The sequence below is a fragment of the Phacochoerus africanus genome, chromosome 11 (genome assembly GCF_016906955.1).
Source record: "Phacochoerus africanus isolate WHEZ1 chromosome 11, ROS_Pafr_v1, whole genome shotgun sequence".
NCBI classification, from domain to species: domain Eukaryota; kingdom Metazoa; phylum Chordata; class Mammalia; order Artiodactyla; family Suidae; genus Phacochoerus; species Phacochoerus africanus.
The window spans coordinates 101,362,471-101,386,808 of NC_062554.1; the positions used below are offsets into that span (position 1 = coordinate 101,362,471).

A 24,338-nucleotide genomic window follows, 5' to 3' on the forward strand; every position below is an offset into this window, starting at 1 on the left:
GTTTTACAATCTTCCTCCTTTATTGTTATGAAACTAAGCTTGTTATTTAAAATTTGGCATTATCTTGGGGGGGAGTAGTCCTACCAAGAAGTTATAAACAAGTAGCAGCACTAAGGGAGTTGATGAGGGGTTTGACCTGTGTGTGCCATGTAGAGTGGGACGGGCCAAGACCCAGAGGGCTCCATAGCCAGGTTTGTAGCCTTTCAAATGCTCTTCACATAGGGAGATGGGAATAGAAGCCAGTCCACCAGTCCTGTAACAATGCAGGTGTCCAGAGCAGATTCCAGTACAAGGAGCTGCTTGTTCATCAGGACTCTAGCTAAGTAACTGGGTGTACAATATACTTTCCAGGGGAGCCCTGCCCAGAGAATGGGAGGAGTCCAGGCTCCGTGTCTACCCACCACAGCTCTCCTCGCAGTGACTACGCAGCCTACACCAACACCTACACCAACAGCAACCACGCTGCCCCCAGCAGCAATGCCTCTCCCCCCGAAGGCTTCGCCTCCCACAGCCTGCAGACCAGTGATGTGATCATTCACCGCAAAGAGAATGAGGGCTTCGGCTTTGTCATCATCAGCTCCCTGAACAGGCCTGAGTCTGGATCCACCATAAGTAAGTGACCGCTTTGCCTGCGTCTGAATAAGAGGTCTTGTTTTTCTTGTTCTGGGGGTGGGGATCCTGGACGAGTAGATCAGAGGGCTACTGTAGTCATCAATGTGGAGCCTGGGAGTCACAGGCCATGGCCGCAAATAAGATATCCTTAACACGTGACTGACCTTCAGCTCAGGAAGACCATAGCTAATGTCCCCCCAACACCACAACCCCATAAAAACTCTCCATTCATTTTACATTGGGAAGAAAATAAAGCAGAGTGATGTGGGGGTCTTGATGTGAGGGGAGGGGTGCTCCTATTCCATAGAACAAAACAGAGAAGCAAAGGATCGGGGCGGGGGGCGGGGGGGGGGGGGGGGAGAAGCAGTCCAGGCAGAAGCCTTGAGGTGGGAAGATGCTCAGCATCCACGAAACATACAGAAAAACGTATGATCTTGTGTATACGTGGACTCTCAAAAACAAGGCAAATGAACAAACATCACAAAACAGAAATAGACTCATAGATACAGAGAACAGATGTGGCTGCCAGAGGGGGAGGGGGAGATAGGTGAAGAGGATCAAGAGGTTCATCCTTCCAGTTAACAAATAAGTCAGTCCCAGGGATGTAACCTACAGCACAGGGAATATAATCAATTAAGTCGTAACTTTGTATGGTACATAATCTATGAAAATATCAAATCGCTGTTGTGTGCCTGAAGCGAATAGATACTAAGTCAGCTCTACTTCCACTGAATATATATGTGACAGAAGCCCAGTGAGGCTGAGGTCTAGTGAATGATGTGAGACGAACCATAGAACTAGGTGGGGGCCACTCTCTGCAGAACTTCACACAGGCTTGGGAGGAAGCCTGGACTAGAGTCTCAATCCTCAGGGACCATTGGGAGGTTTAAGAAATCTGACGCATATTTTTAAAAGATGAGTGCAGCTGCTTGTGGAAAATGACATCAGAGGGAAGGGAGTAGAAGCATGAGACACAGTTAGGAGGCATTTAAAACAGTCCTGTGAATTCACAGTCCTGTGAATTTAAAACAGCAGTGATCATTTTGTAACATATAAAAATATTGAATCACTATACCGTGCACCTGGACCTGCAATAGTGTTGTAGGTTTCATTGAAGTATGAAGTTTTCATACTTCAATGAAAAATAAATAAATAGAATAGAATTTTAAACAAGTAAATAAACAATAGAATAGCCCAAAGGGTCCAGAGACCTCGTTGCATTCCTTCAGGGTAGACGAGGTGGGTGGGGGAGCAGTAGCTTTTACGTTCTGCGGTTTCTCCAAATTGAAGGTTCCAAGAGTCTGCACAAGTGACAGAGGTCATGTTTCTCTTCCAATCAGTCATCTTTACAGATTCTCAGTTTCCTCAGTGGTTTTCATTTCAGCAGCACTATTCCAGAAACCACTCAGTAGCCAGCAAGCAGTAGGGCAGAAGAAGTGATAGGCAAACTTGTTCATTTTTCATGTTGAAGTGATTTAGCCCAGAATATAGTGGATAGAAACACCAGAATAGAGGGCAGTAAGAGAAAAAAAAAATCATTGAATCATGTTGTGGTCCTAAAATTCTTATATATTGATGTTGTTCCCAGCACATGGTTGGGGGGGGGGGGTGTTGGGGGACTGCCAAACAATACTTAAGAAATCAAATTGTTAAGAATGAATAAGAACTTTCTGTGATAAGGTTAGTCTTAGCAAAGCACCACCAGAACTAAATGGAGAAAATTGCTCTGTTTAGCTTTAGCTTTGACAAGTTCAAGAGTGAAAACTATAGAAGGGTTAAACCTCGGGGAATATGTGCAGAAGCTAAATTACATACATCTGAAAGTACAATTTCATTTCTCCTTTTCTTCGTGATAAGCTGAAGAAATAAATCCAGTCTTTAAGCAGAGGGTAAAAGCAGGATTCTGTCAGTGCGATGGATTCACCAAGATTAAAAGGACACAAGACTATAGATTTTCATGAGTTATATAAACAGTCTTCCAATAATTTACTCTTGGAGAAAATGTTCACAGAGAACTTTTGCAGCTATTTCAGTCACTCAAGTTGTTTACTGGGGCAGGATACCTAAAGGACTGGAATTAAATAAAAAGTTCACCACCACAACGACAGAATTAAACATGTGCTTAAGGTCTCAGCTTTATTCGAAGTGTGACAGCATTATTGCTAAACATGTAGGAAGATATGTGTGTGTGTACACGTGTGCACTTATGACATCAAGATACCTAGAAGATAAATGCTTTATCTATTGCAAATAAGATCCATGCATGGGCAGATTTGGAAAACACCAGATTCAAATGCTTACAATTAACATGTGGATTTTTCTTCCTACCAAGTGACAATAGACTGACCTCAAAAGAATAATTCTTACCATTTTTGAAATGGTATTATTTTACATCACCCTGGAGAGTGGAAATACATTCTAGAGTTCATGATACTTCCTGGCTTCTTCTTTCAGGTATTTATTTCTTTTCCATTTAAGGAATTTGAAACACAGGTTGCCCCTATGCTCTGTGGGAACACCGGCTATTGCACTGATAGCGTGTAGCATTTACAGTCTGTAATTTGCAACATGCACACCAAAGCTTCTTGGACCTGATGCTATTTCATGCTTAATTTTCATAATAATTTTAAAGACACTGGCTCAGGGTCTCCTCCTTGTGCCCCACATCTATCATCGGAATATCAGGGCTTCCTGGGCTCTGTGAGACTGGGAAAGAGTGATGCTAACCAGTGCTCAAGAGTCAATATTATTCCCAGGGCTTCTGTCATTTCTCTCTTTGTGTCTTATCTGAGCCCAAGGATCTTGAACACATTTGTGGTTTATTTGTAAGGCTACTGAAAGTCTCTCCTTAGTGGACAGAGCACTATTATTTATGCCTTTGATAGGTGAGGCAAGGGAGTCGCATGGCTGACAGCATAGGCACGATAATCAGAATGTCTGGATTTGAAACCTAGCTTCATCATTTACTAGCTGTGAGACAGGAAGAAGTTACATGACCTCTTTGGGCCTTAGTTTCCTTGGATGTAAAGAGAAGATAAGTTTTAATACATATGTCATCAGGTTGCTATGAGGGTTGAATGAATTTGCACATGGAGGCGCTTAGAACAGCACTGGCTCATTGTGAGCACCACGTGTGTCACTGTTGCCGTCTAGACCACCATCCCTGCTAGGAGTTAATCAATGCGTTCCTTCAGCTCACTCGTCTTGGAGAGCACAGAGGCTGTCAGTTCAGTCAGCTTTAGTCAAGGCCCCCTCTATCCCAGAGCAACCAGATCTGGGAGAAGATGAGCATCTCTGAAGGCCAGCTCCCCTTCCCACCTGCTACCCATCTGGAAGCACAGTCTCCTCTGCCCTCCATGCACCCCCCGCCCCTCACCCCAGGCTGATGGCGGGGGCCAGTTAGAGCAGTGGCAGCCATGCCAGTCCAGCAGAGTGGACTTTTGCCAAGGCTTCAGGCTGGAAGTCTCCCCAGAATTCACTAACCAATAAACTAGGAAAGTCATGGTAAATATTAAATTTCATACTTGAAGCTGTGCCTTTTAGAATCTCCTGCAAACCTTATGTCTCTACTGAAATGTCTATACTGAATAGATCAGAGGAGAGAGGCGAGATGGATAAGAAAAATGTAAACTTCCCTGCCCTGCAGACAGAGGAAGAGTTCCCTTCCACAACTTCTCCAGCACAGGCAGCAGATTTGCAGATGTTTAACCAATTAAGAACTTGGAAAGTGGAGTTTCTGGCTTATTTATTGCCTGATATGTAGTAGGGCTCTTTTAAAAACCTCATATATTTGTTTCACAATATTATTTCCCCAAACAATCTTTTTAACTTTTTTTTTATATTATTAATGTAATTAAGGCACATACAACTTCTTTCCGAAACCAATGACCCAGGAGGCCAGCTATTGCTTGGGAGTAGACAGATGTTAGAAGCCATCACTCTGATATGCAAAAATATCCTTCCTGATTTAAAGTGAGAACAGGCAATCTTCCTGAATATTTTTGTCCTACTATCTAAAATATTAAGGTTTTTTTTGTTTTGTTTTGTTTTTTAGGATTTAATTTGGACACAAGGGAAAACAAAGCAGTGTACAGACCAGAGCCTAGGACAAGTGTGAACTATAATGGCAATGGCACTTAAATTTCTTAAAAAGATTCAAAGATTTTTATAGGAAGATGTTCACTGCCATGTTATTGATAAACACCGAAAGTTAGAAATAATGTGAAAAGTTTCTCTAAAACTAGAAATGTTGGCATATCCCGGAGGTTCAAGTCATTTGCTGCCATTGACTGACTGTTGCTGTGCTTGCTGAGCTGTGTACCCAGGATAAAGGAGGCTCAGAGTCGATCAGATGCTCGCTCTATAAAAATGTCCCAGCAGCCACATGCAGTGGTGTTGACAGGTCAATCTTTGGGCCTCCCCAGTGGAAAGTTTGTGTCAGGCATCCAGGTTTTACTTCAAAGCTATAACCTGTCATTACAGGTGTGCTTCCTGCTCTGCCCCCAAAACCTGCTTTCTCACCAGAGGTCCCCCAAGAAAAGCTTTGGCACAAGTGATGAAGCAAAAGTGACCTTTATGTCCTCCTCTGATAAAATTTGTGAGGAAGGTTTTGTTGAAATGTATGGGGTAGACATGCATGGGCAGCTTGGGCATCTGTGGTGGAGGCTGGCAGCCTGTTGAGGGAATTCAAAAACTGAGAGGCAGGCCCCTAATAAGCTGTGAGGTGGAACATACTCAGGACAGCCACTATAGCAGCAGCAATCCAAGCAGCACCAGGGAGGGAACAATCATTTCAACCTTTCCTTCCTTCATTTGTGTTGTCCTGATGACATTGATTCTGGGTTTGTTTGTTTGTTTGTTTGTTTGTTTTTGGGGGGTGGTTTTTTTTTGGCTTTATTAGAAGAGAGTCACTGGCCAGCACACTGCTGGCTCTTCACAATCTTTCAGCTCTGTACCGGTGCTAAAAATCTCTGTCTCTATGTGTGCACTTGATCAGGCACAGGTTGAAGTACAGACGAGGCCATTGTTGACTTTCCTCAACACCCACTGCCATCTGATGTCCTAGGAAGGAGTTAGTTACCTTTGGTAAAATGTCCTGACAACTCTCAAAGTCCTTCATGATGCCCGTAAGCCCTGGAGTTGAAAAGCTATCCTAGACAATCAGAAGCTTAGCTGGGGGGGGGCTTCTAGAACATTTTAAGCATAATTCTCTAAAAAGGATGAAATAGAATTGAACAATCAGTAAAGCAAGTTAGGATTTTTTTTTTTTTTTCCGCCAAAATTCACCCCACCAACCAGTGCAGCCACTAAATAGTCCTTTTGATACTGGCACAGTTTCCTCCATCCCTGTCTCACCATAACAAAGCACTGGGACTGCAGATGTTTTACAAGTTTATTAAAGCTGAAGTACATTTTCAGAGCGGGAGAGAGTTCTCACATGAGCACAGGTTGAAAAAAAAGAACCTGACTAACTTTGGAATAGTCTTTATACCCCACAATGTGACCTGAGTGGAGACCCAGTTTGAGCTTCTGATTAGTCTTGGGCAGGATACCTTATTTGCATGGGGAACAGGTTATATGGTGTCCTGGTGAGGAAAGGACATTCCTTCTCTTGCAGGGAGTGAGCAGCCCAGGCTGGTCAAGGTGGGGGAAGCGACATTACAATGAGACATGGCCAGAGGCTTTTGAGTTTAGGCTCCATGAAAGGGACTTGAAGCCTATGATGCGTTGAATTTTGGAGAGGTACAAAACAGAACCAAAAAATGAGATTCCCGTGGTCTTGCCCTAATACAAGGAGATTTAAACTAAGTGAAAAGTGCATTGGACAACAAGTCTCAGTCTCTCTCCAGTTTATCCACTAACTACTGTGTCTCTTGGGCCAGTCACTTGGACTTCCTGTGTCCCTTCCTCATCAAAACTATAAGGAAGGATGGTCTTCATGGCTTCTTCCAGATCTCATTTACATTATGCCATGAGTTAGCATGGAAATAAGGTGTTAGGTTAGTTTTGTCTGTGTGTGAACAGCCTTGTCTAAGTTTGAGACCTGGGTCATAATTTTCATTGCCTTAAGTTACCATTTTAAATTTTGTTACTTTCATTTGTGATTATGTTTTTAAGATGCTCCTAACACTTTTATTTCTTTTGCTCAACTTCTTCTCCATCAAGAAATGGTCTGAAATAAGCACTTAAATGTACTAAACTAGCTCCCCTTTTAAGGCATTTTAAGGCAATATTTCTCTCCTTCTTTCATGTGTAAAATGATAGCATTTGTATATCACACTGTGATAAATGGAATGAGGCTGCAGGAGGCAAAAGGAAACCTCCCAAGGGGGCCCCACCCATAGTCTTACCCAACCCCTTCCCCTGGAGGCAATGGCTGTCTTGGCACAGCTGTTATCTTAGGTGATACACTCCTTGTAAGTATGACCCATACTTACAAAGATTTGCCCTAAAGGGAAGCCTCTGAACGTCAGCAATCAATAAGTGCCCCATCTTATGCCTTATTAATGGTTTGGATTATAGCAGTGGATTTTTTTAAGAACTCTGTACTGAAATTTGTTCATTGATTTCCTTAAAAACACAAGTAATTGGTGAAAGTGGTGCTAGTGCTGGGACCTTGACTTTCTCTAAGTCATTGTAAACTTTGACCTATCAATGCCTCATCCCCAGAAGTCATTGCTGGAAAGTTTCTGACGTTACACTCATGGGAATTAGCAAGCGAGTATCAGGTCTGGAGCAGAGGATGGTTAAGGATATCAGGTCCCTCCGCCTTATTTTCTCAATTCTTGCCCACACGCAACAAAGATTTATAGGTGTAGGCAGTCTGGTGTTTTACAAATTTATGAAAGCGGAAGTACATTTTCAGAGAGAGAGAGAGAAAGTTCTCACTTGCATGCAGGTTAAAAGAGAGGGCCCTCTTCCCTTCAGAGTTGTTTTTATATTCCCCCATGCAGACCAAGTGGAGACCCAGTTTGTCCTGCCCCAGCCTCCCTGCACCATGTGCAAAGGCTGAGTGTTGTTTGATCTCTGTATGGGGCATGTTTGATCTTCCGATTGGTTTCGGGCAGGATATCTTATTTGCAAGGAGAACAGATTATAGAGAGGAAAGGTGAGGAATGGACAACATTCCTTCCCTAGTCAGGAGTGAGCAGCCCAAGCTGCTCAAGATTGGGGAAGGGGCATTACGATGAGACATGGCCAGAGGCTTTTGAGTTTAATCTCCTTGAAGGAGACTTGAAGCCTATAACATAGGTATCTTGGTTTCTCTATTTGCCACTGGTTTGCAAAGGCCAGTTCTGAAAGTTTCATTTCAGAATTCTTAACCTTAACCTTAAGCTTTGTAATATTCCCTTAATCTTTAAATGAAAGAATCCTTAAATGAATCTCTTCTTTGGATTCCTTCAATGACATACTGCTTTTGCTCTGAGTTTTATGCTGAGAATAGTTTACTCAGAAGGCATAATGGTATCACTTGCACTGTTAATGTGAGTGCTTTTATAATAGAAGAAATACAGTGGGGCGGGGGATACAATAAAATGCCAGTTTTCTCTCAAATGTCTGTCTTCTAAGTATAACTTATGAAACCATAAAATAAGAAAAGTATTCATAATCTTTTAAAAAATCTACATACATATAAAGATATTGTGTTCAATCTGCACTGATGTACATATGTTTTAAATCAAATCACATTTATTAGTGTAATTTAATTTCTGCTTCAGGAGAGAGCTGGGGGGCTAGGGTATGAGGGGAGTGCAGTTTCTAATGATGCAGAGTTCATCAAGAAAGGCAGTACTTGCTGCGTACAATCCAACCTTCCCATAATGAGTCCTTGGTCATAACACCCCTGACAAAAATATCTACAGGGTAAGTTCAGACACACTCTGTTACATCCCAGACGCTAAGTAATATAAACACAGCCACTTTCTTCCAACAACTTTGCACTGTTCCATTGCATCAAAGCGGGTTTAGTTACTCCTGAAAGACAACTTTTGCTTTCCTGTCCATGTTTTGGTTGCTGTCGCTTGGAATAACTTCTCTTATTCACTAAGTGGTACCAAGCTTTCTCCCAGGCACTGTGCTAAGAATCTTCCGTTGTATTTAATTTTCACAGCAGCTCTATGCCCAAACAGTAAACCCTTCTCACAAGCAGCTCAAAAGTCTCTTAATCTCTGAATAAGACTTTGCCTGACCCCTTATTCTTCTTTCTTTCCAAGTGTTTTCTCCAGATCTTATATGGAATTCTTTCTTTTTCTCTTTCTTTTTCTTTTTCATTTTATGGCTGCACCCAAGACATATGGGAGTTCCCAGGGCCAGGGGTTGAATCCTAGCTGTAGCTATGACCTACACTGTAGTGGCAACAACACAGGATCCTTTAACCAAATGCACCAGGTCAAGCCTCTGCAGCAACCCTGGTGGCTGCAGTTGGATTCTTAACCCACTGTGCCACAGAGGGAACTCCTAGAATTATTTTGGGGGGGGGATATATAAACCCCTTGATTGTTGACTGTTCTCCCTTCTATTATCATGTGTTATTATTACTGTTGTCATTTTACTTTCCATATGTTTATGTTTTGCTATCCCTAAATAAATTATAAATTCCTTAAGGGCAAGAAATCATGACATTCCTTGGAATCCCTCCAGTTCCTTGCAGCATGCTTTTCAAGGATTTGTCACACAGTATACGTTGATGGGATTGGATTGGATCCTCACGTGGTGATCCAGAACTGTCTTTATCAGAGTAAAAGTGTGAATGTTCTCCGCTCTAACTTTCCATACACCAAAACCTAGCTGTCTGTCCTTTAAGGCAACAAGATGTATCTCTAAGAAGGGGCAAAGAACTCAGGGGAGGAAGTGTATGCAAGATGGTTCTTGCCTTGCACAACATGAGAAATTGCACCATAAGGATGTGAAACAATGTCCCAGAATACAGATTTCTCTTCATTATTCTCATCCTGAGTAAATGATTCTGTAATAGCTCAGAGCCTGGTGAAGTCTTAGATGAGAGAGCTCTCTAAGAAATCAGGCCCTGGTGAGCCACCAGGGTGCCTCTGGGAAGCCCTCTAGTTGTGAGCATCTGGGTTGCAAAACCCTTGTCCTCAGAAATGCCAGGCCACTAGCCTCTGTGTGCTCTCTGATTCACCTCATTCTGGCACTGACTCTTCTGGAATGGCCATCCATCTTTGCGGACGCCACCTCAGCAGTAACAATGTCATCCTAAACATGAAGGTTTGGATGGCATCCCAAGCTCCCTAAAAAAAAAAAAAAAAAAAAGAATGACTTCATATTATTTATTCATCTCACAAGCCTCATTAACAAAGTAGCCCCTATCAGTTCCAAGTGAACAACTTCTGAATCACATTACTTCTTTATCAGATCATACCCACCTAAAACCACTTGACTAAGACCTATTTTTTAAATTTCATTTTGTTTTCAGTCCTGAGCATGACTAGTTTTTTTCCCAAATTAAAACCTGGCTGCCTAGCTCCTACCGGTAAGCAGATAAGCAAACAAACCACACGCACAAAAAAATATTTTGCATCAAACTCTAATCACTCTGATATCCAAACATCAATGCATATGCATCTTTTAACTAAAATGGAAAGACTAATGTACGCATTTTACTCTCTTAGCACTAACAAATTTAAAGATCATTAAATTGTAAAAAAGTAAGTCTGCAGAGACACATCATCGTTTTTATTTATTTTCAAGAAGAAGAGCAATGCAACCTATCAAAAAAATCTGTGCGTGCTCACAGTACTTTTTTTTTTTTAATTCTACACCATTCTTATTTGAATGGAGCTCATAAATCATAAGTTTTCCCCACTAGGAATCATTTTTCAGGAGAGATTTGTTATTATGTTCCAAGTCTCTCCTGGCAGTGGCAGAAGGTAGATGTGTAGATGTCATCTTAGCTTCTTAGCTTCTTAGCTTCAGCTATTCCATTGTCTTAAAATTCATAGGTGGGTGATCAGTAGCTGTTTCCTTTGGGCTTATATGCTGCAGCCTCTTGTTAGTCACAAGATGGTACAGGGAGATGATGGTATAGGGAGGTTGCACCTGCAGAAAGAGCCCAGACTTTGTGTACACCATCCTCCTCTACTAGTGGAAAATGCCCATCACCCTCCCAGGGGGTTCAAATGAATTCTGAGCTTGCAGTTCACTTTTTCAAAAGACACATTTCTTTAAAATCTATTCAGGGTCGTATGTTGGATTAGATTCTCTGGGATTTTATTTTTCTTCTTTTTTTCCCAGTCACCAACCACATAAGAAAAGCTGATTCCACATATACAACTGTTTTAAAATCATGCTGATAAGTGAACACTGTACTGTCATTTATCACCTTTTTTCAGTTGTGTTGGAGTGTTATTAGAGAATATTTTTCCCACTTGGACTGGGATAGAGAGCATTTCTTTTTATGTCCCAGGTTTCCCCAAAGATTCAGGGAACAGCCCTACCCAGGGAATACTTCCTTCTTGCCATACCAAATCCTAGTTAAAAACTCTTTGTTCACTTTGAAATTTAAACTTCCCCCCACCCCCCAAACAAATCATTGCCATTCTTTGGGTAGAATCATTTCTAGAGATTAATCAGTCAGCCTGGGTATTGTTCTGGCCAGTTCTCTGCTATTGTTCTGGTCAGCCTGGGTGTTGGTCTGGTTAGTTGTTCTGGTCAGTTCTGGGTGATGATGGCTAGGTGGACACAGTGCCCAAGCAAATTAGCTAAATAGTGGGACCCGCTACTGGCCCTTTCCTTTTCCGGGCTAATCTCTTCCAGATCTTACTTCTCTAAACCGGGCAATGGTTTGCTCCAAAGACATGTCCAGATGTTGAGCACCTGATGAGCCCATCTGCTTTCAAGAGTGAGGTGCCCCAAACCTTCTGTTGAGAGACCATTCATAAGAAAGATGTAAAGCTATTTACAGATTCATTGGGACAGGAGAGTCTTCTAGTAAGCAAGAGCACAGAGTTTAAAAGGTGTTCTGGCAGAGAGCAGTTGAGATAACATGAAGAGGAAGAATATTTTAACTTAGAAATCTTCATTCAAATGTTTTCTAGACTTGGAAGATGAACAGTAAGATGAAAAATAGGTTACATTCGTGTTGGTACTTGACAAAATTAAAATATAATAAAACCTTTATGGTATTGGTTGCCAAGTGTCTTAGTCCATTCAGGCATCTACAACAGGACACCACACACTAGTAGCCTGTAAACACCAGTCTACAGAAATTTATTTCACATAGTTTGGGAGGCTGGGAAGTCCAAGATCAAGGTGATAACAGATTCATTGTCTGGTGAGGGGCAATTCATAGATGCCATCTTCTCACTGTGCCTGCACATGGTAGAAGGGGCACAGGATATCTGTGGAGTTCCTTTCATAAGGGCACTAATACTATTCATGAGGGCTCCACCCTCATGACCTGATCACCTCCCAAGACCCCATCTTCAAATACCTTCAGTTTGTGGATTAAGATTTAACATGTAAATTTGGGACAAATGCAAACATTCAGTTGACAGCACCAAAGTAACCACTAACAGTGATGCTCCCTTGTGTTAAGTGGCTAAGAGAAGGCTGACATGCATGGCTTTCAGCTTCAATCAATGTATATGCACACAAGTTTTAAAGCAGGACTCTGAGTACCTAAGTTCATTTCCTAGCTGAGCTTATACACAACTACGTCTTTCACTCTTAAAAGACCAAGGCATGTTATCCAGATAAAAATTTGAATACATCAGGCCCTGCCAGATGCCACTGCTAAAGCTCAGTTCCGTTTCTAGATTAGCACTGTGCAGGAGAGCTTTCTGCATGATGACAGTGTTCGATTCTGCACTATGCAATACTGTAGCCACTAGCCCTGTGTGGTTATGGAGCACTGGAAAAGAGGCCACTGTGGCTAAGGAATTAGATGTTTAGTTGTCTTTTATTTCAACTAATTTAAATAGCCATGGTTAGCTAGTAGTTACCTTGTCAGACTGTACAGCTCTGGAGCATTGCAGTGGCCCTTAAGTGCCCTCCCTGCCTCCAGCCTTCTTCCCACCCTCCAACCTTTCAGTCCACCTTCACCCTGCCACCATGGTATGCTTTCTAAAACAAGTCTGATGACATCACTCAACTTTCCCAATCCATTAGCGGATTTGGGATTTGGCTGTAAAATAAATTCCAAGCCCCCTGGCACAACTACATCTTTCATGATCTATCCTTTATTACCTTCCTCCCAGGTCTCAATATTTATCCTCACTGTACCCCTGCACCCACAAGGCCAGTCCATAGATCTGTTCCTTTGCAAGTCACATCACCTCTGCCCGTGGCACCTTCCCCATCCCACCTGGAAAAGTTCTGTTCATCTTTTAAAATGCAGACCTGGTGGCATTTCCTCTCTGAAGCCTTCCCTGACCTCCTCCACTCTCTTTTTCCCACCCTCTTTCTCCTGCTTACTCAACGTTAGTTCTTGTTAGCTTATCTCTATTTCCATCCAAAAGCTTCTCTTTATCCCCCCTTGATTTTTTACTTTTCTCCCATTTTTGAAGCTTAATAATACATAGTAATTTTACCCTTTTTAGTCTATCACTTGTGAATTTTGACGAACATGTTTGATTTTGTAACTACTGCCACAAAGAAATCAAGCCTTCTTCCTACTCCCAGCCCAGGGAACCATAGATGTGTTTTCTATTTGATAATTTTGCCTTTTCCCATATAAATGGAATCACACAGTATGTAGTCACTTAGCATAATGCATTTTAGATTCAGCCAGGTTGCTTCATGTGTCAGTATTAGTTCCTTTTAAATTGCTGAAGAGTATTCCATTGTGTGAATGTACTGTAGTTTGCTTCTCCATTCCTAGGTGAAGGAATATTCTGGTTGTTTCCTATTTTGAGTGATTATGAGTAAAGCATCTGTGAAAGTTTTCATACAGGTTTTTATCTGAAAATAGGTTTCCATTTTACTGGGATAAATACCCAGGGGTAGAAGTGCTGGTTCATGCGGCACCAATTTCCAGAGTGACTGTTCCATTTCATATTTCCCTGGATGAGTGGCTCCAGTTGCTGCACATCTTTGCTGCATGCATTTATTGTTTTCAGGCTTTGTTGCTGTTTTTTAAATATTCGTCGTGCCAATAGGTGTGTAGAGGTTTCCATTTGCATTTCTTCCCTAAAGACTTATGACGTTGAAGATCTTTTCATGTGCTCTTTTGCCATTCTTTTATCATCTTTTTCACTTTGGGACTCTTCCATTTAGAATATAATCAGTATCTTGTTGTGGACAAAGAAACACATTTTGAGGTTGGTCAGCCCTTGTTTTTTCATTTCTCATTCATTTCTCATGTTAAAGTAATAAAAAACATTTGATGATGATGATCTCAAGGAAGTGATTATGAAGACATATCTGCTTAGTAAAAATGCAAACACGTATAGTTACTATGCTTTAAGGTACAAGGGTTAGAGAAAATACATGTGAACAGAAATTCACATGAACTTAAAATGTGCCATATTGGGGGAAGAAAGTTAAGGGTAAGAAAGAAAAACTATATGCAGTGATGATACTTCACTTTTCAAATAGGAAAACTTTGACATGATTTATTTGGCCACTCAGAAGTCACCCTACATGTTGTTTTCAAAGTTAATATATGATCAAGAACTCCTGGCTCCTGAACACTTTCTTGAGGGCCTGTTCATATTTAGTTTTATCCAGTCATGCAAAATTGCATTATTTCAAATTAAACCATGATATACGCTGTTAGTGGAACTTTAGCTTCTGTGGGAAACTGAGCAGCCAATAAATATGCATGCAATCTTCTGGATAACATATTGAAAAGGACAGCTGGCTCAGGAGGGATCATTTGCCTGGGTTAGTATCTGTTTCCGTTTACATTAAGAAAATATTGCAGGAAGTTATTATCTACCTGAAGGCTTAAGGGAATACAATGAAAAGCTGATATTGGACCTGATTGCTTTTGACATTTACCTATTGTAACAGGGAAACTGTGTGAAGATAGCCAAGTGACTTCTTATAAAACACAATTTCAGAAGCTATAAAAGGAAAAAGGAGATGGCAGAGATAGAACACACTGCATCTGTAAAAATGAGAAACACGACTTGTCAGCAACACCTGCTTGTAACTATCAACCATTTCTACTGGGCCTCCTGAGAAATTACTTGAAAGCCAAGTACACTGATGGGTGTGAAGTCTCAAAGGCAGTCAAGAGATACAGAGGAAAGAAAGTGTGGTTTCATTGAACATTTTAAAGCCAGTACCTGGGGTTGGTGAAATGTAATTTTATGACATTTTCTGAGCTCTTGAAAAGAAATCAGTTGTCTTTTATATTTTATCTGCCAGGGCTACAGGAGACAATGAGACTTTTAAAGTTTGGGTACATAAATTATTGATAACTTATTTCCAAATAGATTCCAAGTATCTAACTGGTAGACCAAAATATTGATTGCCACAACTGACTTAAATATTTTCAGTTTCTAATTAATGGTATCATTAACATGCATATCTCCTCCCATTTCTTAGACACCAACAAAACGGTAGTAAACCAAAAGAAAGGAATGAGCAAAGACCAAAAAGTCACAACTCCCTTGGCAGAGTAAAGGAAACCAAAAAGAGAAATGGATAGCACAAATATGCTCCGTTTTTTAAGAAACTCAGAGCAGCTCAGAGCTTTAAAAACTCAACAAAGAATGGAACACAACCACAGTGACCACCAGACATGAAAAATTTTTGTTTTTAAAACAGAAAAACAAGCAAACAATAATGAAAGAACACTAAACATAATGAGATAAGGGGACCAAAAAAAGCTTTAAAGATTACTCAAATACATAGACAGAAGGTGGTACGATCATAAAATAAAAATAGAATGCTATAAAGAAGAGAATAATATGATTAAAGAAAGAATTCTTAGAAATTGAAAATATCTTGACTGACATTAAAAATTCAACAGAAGTGTTGAAAGGTAGAGTAAAGGAAATCTCATGTGAAATAGGACAAAAGGAAACAGAAAATGTGAAAGCAGTGGTAAGAAAATTAACAGATCAATCCAGGAAGCCAATATCTAACTAATAAGAGTTTCAGGAAGAGAGGCCAGAGAAACAGAATGGAAGTTATCAAAGCTATAGTATAATAGAAGTTCCCTAAACCAAAACTAAAAGAAATGTCTCCATACTGAAAAGAACTACACTAAAATCCATCATTGCAAAGCTTTAGAACACACACAAAAAATACAAGGACAGTCTTCACCATTTCCAAAAGGAAAAGGAAATAGATTGTGTACAAGAGGGAAAATATCCTGATGAGTTCAGATCTCTCAGTAGCAACACTAGATGCTAGAGGACTATAGAGCAATGCCAGCACATTTCTGAGGAAAATGATTTTTTTCAATCTCGAATTTTATACAACCCTCCAATTCTAAGCTAGAATTCTATCAAATGAGAAGGTAGAAATGACATTTTCAAACATTAAATGCTGAACAATTACTTTTGCCCATGCATGGTTTCTTAGGAAGATACTGTAGGATGTGCTTTAGTGAAATGAGTGAATTAAAAGAAGATGCAGGGTTTACAGAACTTGGAGAACAACAGGAATTCCCCTGAATAACACTGAGAGGGGACTTGAGGGCAGCTGACCCTCCCTCCTCTGAGAGGGAAGTCTCCCCAAAATGCAACTGAACAGATGTCTTGAGCAGCTTTGGGGTGTGGAGGGAATGAAGGCTATAGAGATAGCATACTATAGAAGAAACAAAATGATACAGTCTGACACAGTGATTCAGGGTGAAGAGGGAGAAAAACTCTACAAAAAAAGAAAAAGTCACAAAACACTACCATGAACAATATTCACATTGTAAAACCGAAAACCATGACAACTGATTTAACTAAAAATAGTAATAAAACTATATTGGGATATGGAGAGGAGGTGGGGTGCTGGGTGAGAGTGCTAAATCTTCTGTCATAACAAAAAGCTAGGAGATATTGATGCAAGTTGACAAATTGAGAAATAGCCATATAATAATATAATTTAGAAATATGAAGAGGAAACTAGAGAGAATGGGGATGATTAGGCCAGGAGACAAAGGGTTTTGTCTTTATAAAAGCATTTAAGTTTTATTTTCTTTTTTCATTCGTGCATCTATTACTTCAATTAAGTTGTTTTTATCATAAGAGATTTACAATCATTAGAAGATAGTACTATTATTGTTTGTCTCTTTTTACATCATGACATGAATTTTGAAATTTTCATACAATTCTCTCATTTTGTACAATAATCCAATATTTTCTAGTAATATTTTGATAAGTCCTCTGTAATAAATTATAAATTAAAATAACTTATTCAGGAATAGACATTTAATACCATATCTTGATCCTGTGACTGTTTTTAAAAAGGAATGAAACAACTTATTTTTTCTGCTCTGCAGAGAAGAAACCTTTATAATATTTGCATATCAATAACTCTCTAAATTTTTTCCATTATTACTGAATCATCTTGCTGTCTGGTTGTTTGTAAGCAAAACATACTGAAAGGCACACAGTTTTACTCAGTAAAATTACTTAAATTGAGCGACACAGAATTTCACCTTCTACCCCATGACTGGAAAATCCTGGGTTGCTGAGTGATGGAAATGAATATCCTTTTCAGGGTCTTTGGAAGGAAATGCAAAAAAAAAAAAAAAAGCTGGATAAAGTTGATATGTGACTTAGTGGGACACATTTTCTATAGCAACTTTCAGACCAAGACAGATTAAAAAAAAAAAAAAAAAGACTGTCTCAGCTACCTAGAAATTAGCAAGGTAAGTGACTTCTTGGGATATGCAGAAGTATATCTCTACAGAAGAGAAAGGCTTAGGTATCTTGAAATGGAACCATTTCTCTGTGCTTCCTCTCTAGCTCAAAACACATACATGCATACCCTCCTGGCCACCTGCAAATTTGAGAGCATGATTATTCTGAAGTTTCTTTAGTTCCTGCCACTCTCACGCCTAGACGTTGTGTCAGATGATAAAGGAAATTAATCATATGCAAAGAATACACAAATTCCTTGAAATGTGCCAGTGTACATTAAAATCTGTTTCATGAAAGATAAAGAAGGATATTTGCTTTGTAGATGCTAAATAATTAGTGACTTATAAGAGGAATTTTCACAACAGAGTAACATAAATAAGGTCATGTTTAGGCCTCTCGAGCCGACATGTGAAGAATCAAGGATCTTTAAGAATATACTTAGCGGAAATTATTTGGACTACCTCTTCCCATGATATGCATGTGAATGAGCTGTGCAACCATAGGGGAAAGACATGGTTTTTCTCCTCCCCCCATCACCCTTTGTGAAAATGTTTCTTAGTAGCTATACCATATTCTCATTTACATCCTCCATTGCAGACACTAAAAGCAATGGAGAGATATGAAAAGGAAACGTATTACAGATACAGCCATGTAGGAAAATGAGGGCCCAGGGGAAAATGAAAATGTGATGAGGTCCTTGTTCAACAATTAAGAAGGTCAGGATGGTGACAACACACCATGAAACCAGTATAAGCCCTTTTGAGTGTGAAGACCTGTATGGTCCTGTGAAATTGGCCCTATGTCTTCAAGGCCACCAAATCTTTCCAAACAAGGAAACCATGCTATCCCAGCCTTGTGTTCCAGGTTAGGGCCGTCAGGTAACGGCTGATTACAGTTACTCATGCAATGAGATTTCTTTCACTTAACCACTTCACTCTCAGCAAAATAAAAACATACAAAGGTATGGCTGATGAGCATTTCTTTCTCTGCAGCCATGTGGTTAATACTTTCTAGATAGTGCTTTCTGCCCTTAGAAGCATGAGTTTGGCTGGCCTCCCAAATTGCCAGTGGTAGGGCCCTCTTTCCATTCCCCCATGTGACCATCTGCTTGTTACCAACTGCAGGGTAGCTAAACTGTTCAGCCACAAGAGAATGACTCATGGGTGCTGGGGGCGGGGGGAGGAAAAGCACGCTTTTGGAATATGCAGTCCTTAAAACACCAGCTGCTCGATTTTGGGTCTTGCAACTCATTTGGCTCCGAATATCAGGAAAGATGTTTTCAAAATTTTTGGAAAGCCAAATTTTACAGACGTCTAGAGGAAAACAAGTCATGCGGTCTGCTGCTTCTTAATTTTACCGCAAACTTTTTAAAAAATACCAAACAAATGTTTTTACCACATCTTCACCCCCGACAACCAAGAAAATCTCTTTCGAAGGACACTGTGTCACAGTCCAGGAAGGGGCAACATTTAGCTGAATGGGCTTGTCACCATAGAACATACTCATTCGGGACTTCTAGGAAGGAGAGATAGAAAATGGACAAGATTAATAAAAGGTTTAGGAGTTCCCTTGAAACAGGGCAGGTGAAGGATCCGGCACTGTCACTGCAGCAGCTCAGGTGCTGCTGTGGCGCTGGTTCAACCTCTGGACCAGGAACTTCCATCATGTCATAGGCATGGCCAAAAAAACACAACAACCAGAAAAAAAACTAGGCTCTGGTTTCTGAAAGTAAAAAAAAAAAAGTCAGGATTGGAGTTCCCATTGTGGCACAGTGGAAACAAATCCAACTAGTATTTGTGAAGATGTGGGTTTGATTCCTGGCCTCATTCAGTGGGTCAGGAATCTAGCATTGCCTTGATTGAGCTCTGGAGGTCACAGATGTGGCTCAGATCGGCGTTGCTGTGACTGTGGTGTAGGCTGGCAGCTGTAGATTCGATTCGACCCCCTAGCCTGGCAACTTCTATTTGCCGTGGGTATAGCCCTAAAAACCAAAAAAAAAAAAAAAAAAAAGTCAGGATTCATCACCATGTATTCAACAGAAGTACTCTGTGACAGTTATTCTTCTGTTCTTCCTCTGTGTTCAGTGTCCACATATAGGAGCCTGGCAAAGGCATCTTACCTGGGATCTCAGATAGAGAAGCAGTGATGGTGAGAGCTGGAGGGACCTCCTACAAAGCACCCTCTCCAGGCTTCTCCCTCCTTAGCTTTGATAGCACCCGCTTTATCACCATGCATTTCTCATTACGGGAGCTGCCTCTTAGCCTCCTGACACTGTGCTCTCTCCTTCCCCAGAAATGACCCTGCCTTTTGCTTATCATTCTCTGAGTCCAGGCCTGGACTCAAGAATTCATCCCACCTTTGTACTCTTGTTGTATGTAACCTCTACCACAGACTTGCCATTCGTGTTTTGTTTGAAGTATTTTCATACGATTATCCCTAGTCTCCACAACCAGTCTAGGAGTTTCTTGAGGGCAAATACCACCTATTTATTTTATTTCTGTCTTCCCTAGTAGACCTAGTATTGTGTCTCTTACTCAGAAGAAGCTATACAGAAATGTGTTGCTGATAGAATAATTGATTCTCCTGCCCTTACCCACAGTTTTAAAATTAGGCAGTAAACAATTTTTCCCAGATTATTTTAAGAAAATCAACTGGATGGAGTTTCCTGGTGACCTCACAGTTAAGGATCTGACCTTGTCACTGCTGTGACTTAGGTTCAATCCCTGGCCTGGGAACTTCCACATGCCATGGGTGTGACCAAAATCAACCTGAAACATTTAGTTTTTAAAAAAGCATTTCTTTTCATGCCAGGTCGTAGATTCTAAACCCAAACTAATTTGCATTGCCTATTTAATCTAACAACATGGTGGTTAACCTTCACAACATAATGGAATTGTGAGCTAATGCTAGTTTATGCTATGGATTGCCTTTGAAGTATTTATTTTTGTCACACTCACTTCAGAAACTTCTCACTTGTAAGTTTGACATGATTGATACAAAATCCACTTTCCTTGTCTAATGCTTTACTCCATACACAACTCCACCTTGTGGCATCTACTAATAGGGAGATAATTATAATTAAATGTAAACATAAGTCACAGTCTCTCCTCCTCTGAAATGAAGATGCATATAAGACGACAGGGGAATAGGAGGGGAAAGGTGGGAGGAAGAATCTACTACTCCCTTCCATCAGGATGGTGCAGCTAAGAATTTCATGAATTGGAGTTCCCATCGTGGCTCAGTGGTTAACGAATCCGACTAGGAACCATGAGGTTGCGGGTACGATCTCTGGCCTTCCTCAGTGGGTTAAGGATCTGGCATTGCCGTGAGTTGTGGTGTAGGTTGCAGACGCGGCTCGGATCCCCCATTGCTGTGGCTCTGGCGTAGGCCAGTGGCTACAGCTCTGATTAGACCCCTAGGCTGAGAACCTCCATATGCCATGGGAGCGGCCCTAGAAAAGGCAAAAAGACAAAAAAAAAGAAAAGAAAAAGAAAAAAAGAATTTCATGAATAATCCACCACCAAAAACTTCAGAGGAATATACCACCAAAACAAGAAAAGTCCTCCCATCTTTCTAATGGGAATCAACCCAGGATAGAACACAGCAAAAATTCATTGGTTGACCAATGGCTGAATGAGCCTGGATAGACCATAGTAGGTGCCAGAAGAGAAACCAACAGCCCAGAAGTACAATTGTTGCTTCCTTCTGCAGTTGTGGCTAGAGACCCAAAGAATCCAGGCCTTTAGACCTAACTTAGAGAGCATCCAGTCCAACAGATTATGTCTGACTCCTCCCAAGGCAAGCATGCTGTGTTAAGCAGTGCCAAAAGAGTCAATTCATCCACAGGAAAATATAAAATATATTGCAGTGTACATGTACAATAGTGTTCTACACAGAAAGGAATAGAGGAAAAAAAAGACAGTTTCCTTTTCCCATAACTTCTGTGATGTGCAATTAAGGGGAAATTTCTATCTAGTTATACATTGTCTCCTTCTCAAATGTCAGTATGTCCAAAGCTGCATGACATACTGCATCTCTTCCCAAATATCTGTGTATCCTAAGCACACTGTGTCAAGAAGACTGATCCAAAGACTTGATTTATGTTGCTGCCTGACAGATGATGTCTGGAAGGCACGCCATCTAAATGGACTGTGCTCTAGCAGTTACCTTAGTCATCAATTCTCAGAGAATTAATGAGTACCATTCATCCCAATAATAGAAACCAAGGTCAGGGCCTCTTCCATGCTCTGTAATTCCATTAGCAATGCACAGAAAGCACTTAGGTCATAAGCTCTGTAGACCTTATAACTGAGCGAATGGAGCTGTGTCTTGTTTTCAGAGAGAATCTTTTCTGAGCACACCTCTTGTCAATGATTTGTTGTACAGCAGCATTTGATGTAGTTACAATGTAGGGAAAATGCTGGTAAAGGAAAAGCGAGGCTGTCTTCAGCTGCCAAAAGTTTCAAGTATGGTTTTTATTAAAATAAATGCCAACAGAAAACAATTTTTTTAAGTTGTTTAAATTTTTAAAGGTATAAAATACAATTACTTTATTGATTTTGCAATCAAATACTGCCAACTAGCATTACTTCCACTCATGCATCATTAAAAATAAAAGGATATTTCCTTGGTATTTTCAAATGATGCATGATACAGTAAGCAAAAAGAAGTTAGAATTTAAAATGCATCCTGATTAATTGTGTAAACTGGAAATTTAAAAAAAAAGCATAACTAGTAATTTGGTTCCTGAAAACAATTTTAATAAATCCATATCAAACGCTTCAATGACTGGGCATACATTTCTACCTTGTGTTCTCATTCAGATATTATGAGAAAGCTGCTGCATCTTTCCATGGGGCTGCCATAGAATTTATTTTAGTTTTCATTCTTTTATCTTGGTTTTTATTGATTTTATTTTAGTTTTTATGCTACCTACCCTAATAAAGTGAAAACGGCCTTGAAACTGAGTACTGCCACCCACAAATAATTCTGTTTATAATGAAATTTTCATCTTGAAATCTCGAACAGCACGCTTTCCTAAGCTAAGTCTTACCAGTCACTCCCTCATTCCTTGTAATTCAAATTGCTTTCACTAGCCATGTATTAAAAGAGAAGGGAGTAACCTCAAGGTTTGAAGCCTGGCTCTGACTTTTGTTTTGATGACAGTTAAAATAAGCATGATTATTTAAGTTTTAGAGCTATTTCATATTGTAGCTGTAAGAATCTAAAATAAGTGCTTATTGTAATTATCTCTATCCAGGCACTGTGCTAGGCACTTACTTTACAACTGAGCACATAAAATATGTGTGATTGTGTGTGTGTGTATGAAGTCTTGTTTTGAAACATTTGGGTTCTATGCCCAGTAAATTCTAAATGATACTCAGCAATAGAGGAGAGCAGAGGCATGAATAATTCAAAACAGCAAATCATCCAAATACCATTTGCATGTGTTTTAAAATGTATTTTTTTAATTTCATTTCAAATGTGAGTGTTTCTAATACCCAAAGAAATTACTTCAAAGGAACAACATTATGATGTGAAGTCCTCCCTAAATGAGATCTGAGGAGCTGTCCAATTTCCCTGCTTTCTCCTCTCCCCTCCCCTTCTCACGCCTTGCCTGTCAAAAGACATCTGCCACAAAGAACCCGCTTCAGGCAAAGCTCCTGCCCCCCACCCTCCCCTGGATCAGGGCCATGGGTGAAACGTTTCTGATTCCCTCCTTAGAGGCAGCCTGCATTCACCAAATAAAAGCACTGGGTGCCCATGGAGTACTCAAGCGGAGAAGGGAGGGAGGCAGTGGTGACCCTGAGAGAAGCAGCATGGTGCCCTGGTTAAGGGCAAAGGCTGTGGAATCTGACAGTCTGGGATTTTAAACCCTGGTCAGCCTATGGGACCTTGGGCATATTGCTGACTGTTTTATGTCTCACTTTCCTCCACTGTAAACATGCAATGGTAACACTGTCAAGTATTTCATATGATTTGTGAAGGATTAAATTACATACGTTTTAATGTAGTTGTAATTGTGTATGTGCATATGTGCATGTGTGTGTGTGTGTAAAGATCAACGTAGATAATGCATTATGTAGAGAAGAGATTTGTATGATGCTAATTTCTCTTTGGATAATAAACTCTTGCTTTTAAGTTGGTGTTTTCCTACCAAGACATAAAATATCTTTTTTGCGAAACCAGAGGAAAGCAAATAGACTTCTTGGGCTCATCTACTATCTATACTTTCCCCTCGACACTTCTCTCTTTCCCAAATGAAGCTAATTTCCTGGGTTGATACTTAGGGAATATTGCTCTGTAGTGAGCTTTAGCTATATACACTACTTTGGTTTACCCCATGTGGACAGAATTCAAGCTGGTACCTTCACACACACATCAATAGTGATATCTGAAACATTTTTAAATAATAGTAATAAAAAGAATTAAAGTTAATACTTACAGATCAGTTCTTTTTAAAAATTTTATGGAAGTATAGTTGATTCACACTGTTGTGTTGATTTCTGCTGTGTAGCAAAGTCACTCAGTTGTACTTATATATATTTTTCATATTCTTTTCCATTATTATTCCATAAGATATTGAATATAGTTCCCTGTGCTATACAGTATAGGACTTTTTTGTTTATCCATCCTATAAATACTAGTTTGCATCTTCTAATCCCAAACTCCCAATCTTTCCCTCCCACCTTGGCAACCATAAATCTGTTTTCTATGACAAATCTATTCTTAATGCCAAGCATTGTCTAGTCACTTTGTGTATGATAACTTATTTAATTCTCAGAACTACTCTATGATGTCAATGATACTATTATCCTAATTTTATCATTGAAATACAGAAATTCAGAGAGGTCAGGCAATTGTCCAAAGGTCAGGACAGATAGCAATGTACATATTATGTGTGACCAGAGAGGCCGTATCATTTATTGACTGTTCCAGGGCCTTCTTGAACATGAA

General features: G+C 40.1%; 1 protein-coding gene across 1 annotated transcript in view; it reads left to right on the plus strand.

Annotated features, from left to right (window-relative positions):
* MAGI2 (membrane associated guanylate kinase, WW and PDZ domain containing 2) overlaps positions 1 to 24,338 on the plus strand; it is a 1,320,860-nt gene that overhangs the window by 1,175,772 nt on the left and 120,750 nt on the right. Inside the window, exon 15 of the mRNA XM_047751755.1 lies at positions 352 to 612. Within this exon, the coding sequence (XP_047607711.1) occupies positions 352 to 612 (261 nt within the window). The remainder of the gene's footprint in view (positions 1 to 351; positions 613 to 24,338) is intronic.